Source organism: Diadema antillarum, unplaced genomic scaffold, assembly GCF_040938485.1.
Source record: "Diadema antillarum isolate AM-2024a unplaced genomic scaffold, OU_Dant_1.0 seq00000326_RagTag, whole genome shotgun sequence".
NCBI lineage: Eukaryota > Metazoa > Echinodermata > Echinoidea > Diadematoida > Diadematidae > Diadema > Diadema antillarum.
The window spans coordinates 1,691,284-1,702,235 of NW_027271344.1; the positions used below are offsets into that span (position 1 = coordinate 1,691,284).

Consider the following 10,952-nt stretch of genomic DNA (forward strand, 5'->3'; position numbering starts at 1 on the left):
ACTTTTATATGTAGTGACCAATATATCATTTAAAAGGTATTGTTTTGTACTTTTTGACAGAGATCGTACTTCAAAATCTTCAAAAATGGACTTATCGGTTTTTGCAAACAAACTATTCATATATATATCTTGAATGCACTCTAAATGGATTATATGCACAACAAATGCATAACTAGCACAACAAATGCATAACTAGCCCAAGTGCAGTTTTGATTCACAGAGGCTGAAGGCCAAAGTAAAATACAATTGCACAAGGGCTATTTATAAACCATTTGTTATAGAAAATAATGTATTCACAAACTTTGTATTGGCTAGATATTCTTACCATTATTCTTATTTGTTGTGAATGATTTCACAAGGTTCCCTGTCCAATGGTACCAAATCATCCAATCACAAATCTCAATATAAATATAATACATATTTACTATATATTTATAATCAGCTCCAAATAGATGTGTAATGTTCTCATCAACCTTGCTTACCCGATATATTGGGTTTTTTTTTCGTCATGTCTGAATGAATACATGTATTGCATTTCCCATATACATTCATAAATGTATGCTGATTTTTCTTCAACAGGACTCGTTATGAAAGCACACCCCTTGGTTCTGATGTGACTCTGCTATATTTGATTACAAACAGATACAAAAAAAAATGTATATATATATATATATATATATATATATATATATATATATATATATATACATATAAAATATATATATATATATATTTATATATATATAGATATAGATATAGATTTTTTTTTTAATTTACACATACATAAGTATATACACACAGGATATATATATATATATATATATATATATATATATATATATATCCTGTGTGTATATACTTATATGTGTATATATGCCCCATATTTACTTATCTGTTTATAATATCAGCTCAACAAGGCCGATTTCATGTGTTTATTAGTACATGTATTTCAGCAACTGAGGCAAAAATTTGCATATATCTGATCACATGTTTCTTGGCCTATGCTATTATAGTCTACTGCAAATCTTACAAAATGGGTGACATCATGGTGACGTCAGAGATACAGACAATCCTACAACTGCAAAGAAAATGCAGGAATTCGTTTATTCAGTTCTTCAGTTAACTCAGTTTTTAATTGATGGAAAAACCAAAGATACAACATAAAGGCATAACATCCTCAAGGGTTCACTACATGTTCAATGTACACAAACATGAAGACACACTACATGCAAAAACCAATGAACCATGAAGTCTTTCTGAAACAGCAAAACTTTTTTTGCAACAAAAGAAATAAACCCAACAAATCTGAGAAGTTTGAGAGTAGAAAATTAGTCTAGTAGGGATCCACCAGCCAACAGTTAGGTCACTTGAGATATTATTTTTGATCTCCCCAAATATACATACAATAGATACTTTGGCAGTCTTGCAATGCTGGGAGAAATAAAGATAGGTACTCGTCTGCTTATGTCCCACTTAAATGAGGCGTGTGCAAACTCAGTTAAAACTCAGGTTCAAATTCACACATGTTCCCCATTGGGAGGCATACACGTCCTTTTTCACAATTGCACATTACCAATTTCTTCTTCTCATTATTGTATTCTCCTCTTCTCATCTTGATTCATGTGCATGTAACATTTTGCCATGCATTTTTATATGAAAATTCATGACTGCCTCTATGGTTTTCACAACTTTGCCCGCACAAGCTCGAGAAATGAAATGCAAAGTTGTTTTGTATCAACAGATTCAGTTTCAATGAGTAGGTGCTTTTGTTTTTGTTGTTAGTTATTTCATGGTGGATCCCTTTAATGAGAGGGACATGAGTATATCTAAGGCACAGCTATAATAATCTTATCAGCTACTGTATTTCTGATTTTGATTTAAAAACAGGAACTCAGCTTAGTTTTAATGTTAAGTATTATTGCTCCAAGAAGTATAGAACAAATGTTTTGGGCAAATAACCTTGTGTTATGATCATTTAGTTGAGCACATAACTTGTCAAATATCTGCAGGCTCAAAAGTGTCCTTAATTGTTATAAATACAGTCAGATGAAAGATAAGATAGCAAGGGTAACATTTTGTGTTTCTCTAATACAATAAATGGGCATGTAATATCTATCATACGTGGTACACAAGTTATATTTACAATAAAAATATAGCCAATTTTGTTGTTTCCATCTATTGAAGTGAAATGTGTTATAATTCAGAAACATTACCAGAATTCTGCATCCATGAGGGTAGCCATGAAAGATCTAGGAATGGACCAAAGTCTTGGCCGGAATAAGCATGATGGTCCGTTCCCGGATCGAAGTATTCCTCTTATGGAGAGATTTAGTCTAAATGTTCATTCTCACATGTTTGCCTTCCCTACGAACAACACATGTTTACAACTATACACACTTTTTTTCAATCCATCAATACAACATATACTATAAGTTACATGAAGAAGTAACAAACTGATTTAAAGGTACATGAAATGCCAATTTGTAAAAGTAAACATTTATCTACTTGATTCTGATCCTACTTTTGAGAGAGGCCTTAACTACAGAAGTTTTGCATTCATAAATAAATTCATCGTGAACATTTCAATTTCCGGTCATGTGTTCTACTCAAAACATCTTGTAGTACAGTTTGCAGAGATGCTCTTTATATTATGTCGGGGGTTGAAGCTATCAAGACCATCTATGCAAAGTGTACATACATTAGAATTCATTCTCTTCTCTTGCTAGTGTCTAAATATCTATTCCTCCACTACTTCACGCATTTAAATTTGTTCAACAAAGCCAATGATAAGAACTTATCATGCCTCTTTGTCATGTGGAAAGAAAATATATATATATATATAAAAGGGAAGAGCCTCAATCGTCGAGACATGTGTTAGCAAATGTGGTGAAGTAACAAAATATATATTTCCACAGTTTACAGAAGCACATGCACAACTGGCACATACTCATTTTCTGGGTAAACTGGAAATATACACACACGCCCATTTCCTCCTAAAAAGTTTTGAATTCAATGCCCACTTTCAGGCACCTGAAATTAGCTCTAACCCTGTTCATTATTCATACATATAAACAATAGGTAAAGGTATATCAACTGTGTAAGGCACTCTTTTTTTAACTTTTCATAGAGAAAAAAAACATTTACAAGTGTACAAGTAGAATATCATACAACATCAATGAACAGTGCAATTACAACGAAAAAAAAAAATCCCTCAACACATCAAATCAACTTTGATTCAAAGGACTAATCACCTGTTTAGTGTTTCATGTGAAAGAAATCAAAATTAATCCAGATATCACATGATCTGTTGCATAAGGAGCACTGTGTAAATTAGAGTTTGTTTTGATAAATTATAAAAAGAGCTTGCAAAATCCATACCACATAGGCTACACACTAGCCTTATGCTGGAGTTAGCGAATATTTTCACTTGTACAGTAATGAGTACCTGCACCTCAGCTTGCGTAAAATTACTGATCAATTTTCATTCCTGGCATAGAAATAAACAAAATGCCACAATTCATTAAATGTCTCCAATTGACAGAACTCCTTTTAAGATTAATATTGATATAATAGCACAGCTGCTGCTTATTCATGTAATCATAAAATGAACCTCTAAAGTTCAAAAGAAATGGAGACTTGTGATTTTCAAATTGGACTTATTTCAATGTGGGATCTTAGATTTTACACATAATGCTACAAGTATATTGGTCCTAATTCGGCTTTATCTGCTGAATACTAAGAATGGGAAAATTTTTCCTCAGTCAATAAGATATTGAAAATAAAGTAGCGACAATATAGCATCAGGGAATAAACAATAATATTGAAGAACTTTTCTAAATCATAATTAGGTAGAACATACATGACACAAACAATATGATCATACAAATAAGAGAACTACCAATGAACCTTGAGGAATAACCATTTGAAAGATATTTTTTTTTTTGAAAAGCACATTAACTTTGTTACACTTCTGGATTCCAACAAAATAATCTGTACAGAACATGCCTTTCCAATAGAACATAGATATTTCTGCAGCCAGTTCTCACTTTACATTTACCTATCCATTTCACTGCTTGGCGATGGATGTTCATTCACTTAGTCTTTGTTCAGGCGTCCCCGGAGAGATAGTGGACCCTGGTGGGACTGGAACAGGCTGCAGACTGCCTGGGATGGCTTGTGTGATAGGGTGACCCTGCATAGGAAAAGGTACAGGAGGATATGGCTGAAAGTTGCCCATTTGGTACATACTAGGCATTTGCATACTGTGTGGCATGCGAGGGTGGACATAGAACATGGGCTGCTGTACAGGAGGGACCATTCCAGAGGTGGTGGGAGCAATGACCATGCTAGGATGGGGGAACATGTAAGGAAGGCCTGGGACAGTAGTCTGTGTAGGTTGGGTAGGGATGTTAGAGGTGACAGAAGGTGGGTTGGTTGGAGTCTGGACAGCCTGGAGTTGTACTGCTTGCATCTGCTGGCGCAGGAGTCGCATCTCTTGTTGTTGTTGCAGAAGTAGTTGCTGGAGATCTGCCCTGTCCATGGCCATGAATTCCTTCACATCATCTGGGAGGGACTCGTCACTAGCAGAATGCTGGGTAGCTAGGTTGGTAAGAGAGGCAGACATAGTTGCAGATTCCTTCAATGACGGAGCTCGGCCAACTCTATCTGAGCCAAGGGTCTTGCCCTTTCCTTTAACTTTGCCAAACAGCTTTTCTTCCAGTGTCACAGTGCTTTCTCTGGTATTGCCATATACCCTCTGGGAAAGTTTGGTGCTTGAAATTAATGAGTCTGGCTCAACAGAGGATGAAATATCAGAAAATCCAGAATCTTGCACTCTTGGAACAACTGTTGTTGTCGAGACATCAGACATGTCATTTTCTGATGAACTATCTCTGTCTGACAAATCTTCTGTTGAGCTGCCAAGGGGAATTCCTCTTCTCATTCCATATGTTTTTTTCTTCTGCTTCCGCACAAACCTCTGTTGAGATGAAAGGCTTTGAGATCCACTCCATTTGGTTCCCACTGTTGAAGCATCTGTGAGCGTAGCATCAGTCTCTTCTGCTTTGCGCTCCTTTTCATTCATGAGGTTTCTCAAGGCTGTCATATCAAAATCAATGTTTGGACTGGATCTCGCTTTTCTTCTCTTTTCACGCAATCTCATCCGTGCCTCATTGTCTCTCAGGGTGATAGTAGAATCATCTCCAGTCTTTGGCATCTCACTCTGGCTTCCTGGATGGTTTGACCGCACATTGGCAAGTGACTGCTGTGCCCTGATGACTGATAAGATACTCTGAGTTCGCTGATGAATCTGACGGTAGCGACTTAGATGCTGCGAGTCATCCATATTATTTGCTCTCTCAACACTCGATGCTGCTACATTCTGCTTCATGCTCTGCAACCTTTGAGCCTTTTCCTTTGTGTCGTCTGTAGACTGATCTGACAGGATTTCAGAAGTGTCCAGCTTCATGTCATCTTCTGGCTTCTTAAGGAGTTTGCTCTTCTGACTGTCTGTGATATCATCATCACCCATATCTACTGCGGGAAGTTCTATGTTGTGTTTTGTGCTATTTTCATTACTATCTCCTGTGGCAACAGCTACTTTAGCCGCTGGAGGGATGGGGTCTTCAACTGGGGAAGAAATACCAGTGTTCTTTTGAATGACAACATCTGTGGAAATATCTACAGCTGGAGAGGTAACATCACTTGTATTCCTGGAAAAGCGTCGGATATTTTTCCGTGCCTGCATAATCAAGTTAAAATGCTCCTCTTCGTGCTCTTCTTCTGCCCTCCTTCGAGGATCAACATACGATTTTCTCTTTACTTCTGCTTCAGCTTTCTTCTTTTTAAGAGCTTCTTTCCAGGGAATGACCTGTGATTTATCTGGAACCTTAGAATATTCACTCTCTTCACTTTCCTCTTTCCTGTCAACAGTTTTTTTCAAAAAATCACTTGGCTCTTTTTGGTTGGATAATGGCACTGGATCTAGGTTTGGTGATTTCGGACTGCCGATCTTGTTTTCTGCTACATTTGAAATAGCACTTTTGTTTTCTTCTGCCTGGAGTTCCTCTTTCACTTCTTTCTTAACTTTGGAACTTTTCCGCTTTACTAGTGATTCTTTCCACCAAACATCTGGCATGGGATTGGTTCTTTCTCTGTCAGACTTTTTCTCAGTCACATTCCTTTTTTTCAGAACATCCTTCCAAGGGTTCACATCTTTGTTTGCAGCAAGATGAATTTTGTCACTTTCCTTCATACTGGACTGACCCCTTTTCTTCTCTTCACTTTTGGTTTGAGCTATCTGTGAAGCAGATATGTCATCTCTGTTTTCGGGTAATTTGCTTGTACTACTAGCACGATCAGTCTTTACTTTGTCACTACCAAACATGTTTAAGGTGCTTTTCACCACACTGCGTCTAGCTAAGTTGGCTAGTTCTTTTTGATCCTGCGTCAAATGCTTTCCTCTTCCAGTGGATCCTTGATCAACATCACGTTTTGAAGTGAAGTCACTGCTGTATTTACTTCGAACAATGTCCCATGCACTTTTCTTGGGAGCAGGTGAGGGTGATTGTGTCTGATCTAGTGAATCAGGTTGCCTGCATTCTTGCTCTTCTGTTCCTTGTGTTTTCAGCACATCTGAACTTGTGATGACATCTAGACCATCTTTGTTTTCACGATCATCTACCATGATTTTTGCAACTTTCTCTCCATTATGCTTGCTTCTTTTTGACAACTCTCCACATTCAGTTGAAAGTCTTTTCTCTTCAGAAAAATATAGCTGTGACTTAACCTTCATGTTACCAGTTGCTTCATCTTGTGTGTCGTTCAGTTCTTCATGATCACTTGCAACATGGTCCTGTTCGACAACTTGTGAGCCCCTCTGTTCTTCATGACCACTCTCAACATTGTCTTGTGCAACTTCCTGTGAGCTTTCCTGTTTTCCAAGATCACTCATGACAATATCTTCTGCAACTACCTGTGAGCTCTCCTGTTTTCCATGATCACTCAGAACACTGTCTTGTGCAACTTCCTGTGGGTTCTTCTGGTTGTTATGATTACTTGCAATACTGTTTTGTGCAACTTCTCGTGAGACTTTCAGTCCTTCATTATCATTTCCAACATCATTCACAGGCTCAAAATCTGCTTTTGGTTTGAAACCAACCATGTCCATTGGAGCACCCATCAACTGAGACAGTCCCTCCCGAAGCAATCTCCTGTTGTCAGCTGTGCGGTCACGTTTCAGTACAGCAGCTCCTCGAGCCATTTGCACAGCAAGAGATATTCCTTCTGTTTCCCTATCATGACTCTTTAGGGATATTGACTTTCGCCGGATAGTAGGCTGAGAATCACCATCTTGTATCTCATTAACCTCTTCCTGATTTTCAGGACAAGGCAAGTCAACATCGTCATCTATGGTGCTTATTTCCCCTGTGAGCTTGGTAGTCTCACTTGGCTGCAATTCATTTGGAGATGCTTCCTCCATGGTGATGGAAGGCAGTTCACTCTTTATCTCCTCCTTTGGGATGTTAGGCATTTTCACAACCTCAGGCAAGTGCACTGGAGAGATGCCCACATCCTCTGATGGGAACACATTCACAGTTTCTGATGGGGAAGACACATTTCCACTGGAGTATTCAAAGAGGATCTCGCCAAGAAGAGAATCACGGGAATTTGATTGCCATTTGTCAGGTTTCAAATGGAGTCCACTTGTTGGTTTGGGTTGGTTTGCAGCTGCATGTATATCCATACCTGGAAGAGATGATTCTTCTACAACAGACTGACTAGAAGGTATTTGTTCAGGCACTGCAAAAGACTTATCTAACATATCACACACAGCAGTACTTTCATCAAGGGGGTCAGTTTCAGCAGAAACATGCACACGTTTTGGTTTAGGGGGTGGTGCACCAAAGGGAAGGGGCATACTCTTGACAACTTCATAAATTTCATGCATATTGCTGCCATGCTTGCTTTGCTCGTCTTTATGACCAGTTGTCAGCAAGGGGGAGGTGACACTGGGGCAAGTGACTGGAACAGACTCGACAGACAACACATGTGCATTTTCTACCACTGGGGAGGGTTGTGCAGGATGAGGGTGTTCACACGCAACTTCACCATAGGAAGAACTTACCATTACATCTGAAGACACTGAAGACTCTCTTGTTAGTATTTTCCTGTCTTGAAGCTGCTGAGAAGTTAGGGATGTTCTTATTTTCGATGCTGCTGATGACATTGATTCTAAGGAAGCTGTTGATGGCCAGGAACCCTCTGATATGGAGTCTTCTACTGTGGCAGGTCTTTCAGAAGGGGGTTGAGGTGCTCTCCTTTTCTTATTTTTATATTTGGGCACTTCCACTTCTGGTGCATTGGAGTGTGCAAGAAATTCTGCTTTTGAGTACTGTGGAGGTTCTGCAGCCACTGGCTGTGATTGCAATTTCTCTGTGCTTTCCTGAATTTCTGCTAGAGGTCTCCTCTGCTCGTCACTAGGTCTTCCATCTGCTGATTGATCTGGAATTTCCAGCATGACATCGCGTGACCTCTTCTTGCCTCCAAAGAGCTTTCCAAAACCTCGCCTCTTAACCTTGTCGGTAGACTCCTTTTTATGCTTCCCATCGAGTTTCGAATGTTTGTTGTCTCCACCAACAGCTCCAGCTTCATCATCATTGGCATTGTTGTTATAATTTTCTTCTTCTGGACCATCCTCGGAATTGTTGTTGTTGACATTGCAGAGGTTGCTATTGTTGTTGTTTGAGTTAGGGTTGTCTTCTTTATCAGAATCAGAAGAGAGTCCAACAGCACTTTTGATCTTCGAGAAGAAGCCGTCATCTGAGTCAGAAGATGATGATGATGAGGAGGAAGAGCTTGATGAATCATCTCCAATGCCGACAGCTCCAAGAAGACTAAATCCTTTCTTTTTCTCCTTCTTTTCTTTCTTCTCCTTCTTTTCTTTCTTCTCCTTCTTGTCCTTATCTTTTTTATGTTGTTTTTTCCCCTTCTTGTGTTTCTTGTGCTTTGCATCTTTTTCAATTCCTGTGCTTCCTCCCACACTAATATTGCCTTCTGGTACTCCTAATTTGAAAGCAGCACCTGCATCTGCACCAGCATCACCTGCCACATCAGCACTACCTACTCCGCCTATGCTAAAGCCTATGCCACCTCCAATGTCTACATTAGCAGCTCCATCTCTGCCACCAATGGATGCTGATGGAATGTTGGAAGAAAAATCCTTATCTGCAGAGATACCACCACCTAAGCTGACATTGGCATCTCCATCTCCTGACAGTGATGGAGCTTTCACACTGATATCAGACTCTGGCTTGACAGAATCAACATTCACTCCAACACCTCCAAGACCAGAAAAGACACCTCCAGCATTGATATCTGGCATGTTGACATCTGCACCGCCAAGACCTCCTCCAAAGCCTGCTCCAAAGTTCCCGTCAACACTTCCTTCAGGTTTGCCAATGTTGACATCTGGCTTGTCAACATCTAAGCTCACTCCACCGCTTTCTCCAAGACCAGCTCCAGTGCCAATGCCAAGACCTCCGCCAATGCTTGCTCCAAGGTTTCCACCAATGCTACCATCAGGTTTGCCAATGTTGACATCTGGTTTGTCAATATCTACGCTCACTCCAGCACCTCCGCCAAGACCTCCACCAATGCCTGCTCCAAAGTTGCCACCAATGCTACCTTCGGGTTTGCCAACGTTGACATCAGGCTTGTCAATATCCAAGTTCACTCCAACGCCTTCTCCAAGACCAACACCAGTGCCTCCACCAAGACCTCCTCCAAAGCCTGCTCCCAAGTTTCCACCAATGCTACCTTCAGGTTTGCCAATGCTGACATCTGGCTTGTCAATATCTAAGCTCACTCCAGCACCTCCTCCAAGACCTCCTCCAATATCTGCTCCAAGGTCTCCACCAATGCTACCTTCAGGTTTGCCAATGTTGACATCTGGCTTGTCAATATCTAAGCTCACTCCAGCACCTCCGCCAAGACCTCCTCCAATACCTGCTCCAAGGTCTCCACCAATGCTTCCTTCAGGTTTGCCAATGTTGACATCAGGCTTGTCAATATCTAAGCTTACTCCAGCGCCTTCTCCAAGACCAACACCAGTGCTTCCACCAAGACCTCCCCCAAAGCCTGCTCCCAAGTTTCCACCAATGCTTCCTTCAGGTTTGCCAATATTGACATCTGGCTTGTCAATATCTAAGCTCGCTCCGGCACTTCCGCCAAGACCTCCTCCAATGCCTCCTCCAAAGTTTCCACCAATGCTACCTTCAGGTTTGCCAATATTGACATCTGGCTTGTCAATATCTAAGCTCCCTCCAGCGCCTTCTCCAAGACTTATACCAGTGCCTCCACCAAGACCGCCTCCAAAGCCTGCTCCCAAGTTTCCACCAATGCTACCTCCAGGTTTGCCAATGTTGACATCTGGCTTCTCAATATCTAAGCTCACTCCAGCACCTCCGCCAAGACCTCCTCCAATGCCTGCTCCAAGGTCTCCACCAATGCTTCCTTCAGGTTTGCCAATGTTGACATCTGGCTTCTGAATATCTAAGCTCATTCCAGTGCCTTCTCCAAGACTAACACCAGTGCTTCCACCAAGACCTCCTCCAAAGCCTGCTCCCAAGTTTCCACCAATGCTACCTTCAGGTTTGCCTATGTTGACTTTTGGCTTGTCAATATCTAAGCTCCCTCCAGCGCCTTCTCCAAGACTAACACCAGTGCTTCCGCCAAGACCTCCTCCAAAACCTGCTCCCAAGTTGCCAGCAATGCTACCTTCAGGTTTGCCAATGTTGACATCTGGCTTGTCAATATCTAAGCTCACTCCAACACCTCCACCAAGACCTTCTCCAATGCCTGCTCTCAAGTTTCCATCGATGCTACCTTCAGGTTTGCCAATGTTGACATCTGGCTTGTCAATATCTAAGCTCACTCCAGCACCTCCGCCAAGG

At 40.7% G+C, this 10,952-nt stretch overlaps 1 protein-coding gene across 8 annotated transcripts in view; it reads right to left on the bottom strand.

Annotated features, from left to right (window-relative positions):
* Window positions 1-1,102: 1,102 nt before the first annotated feature.
* LOC139730688 (uncharacterized) overlaps window positions 1,103-10,952 on the bottom strand; it is a 144,525-nt gene continuing 134,675 nt past the window's right edge. For all 8 annotated transcript variants that reach the window (XM_071641549.1, XM_071641547.1, XM_071641553.1 and 5 more), the window contains 2 exons: window positions 8,126-10,941; window positions 1,103-4,192 (listed from right to left, as the gene is read on the bottom strand). In XM_071641549.1, coding sequence (XP_071497650.1) covers window positions 4,088-4,192; window positions 8,126-10,941 — 2,921 coding nt within the window. In that variant the 3' untranslated portion in view covers window positions 1,103-4,087. The remainder of the gene's footprint in view (window positions 4,193-8,125; window positions 10,942-10,952) is intronic.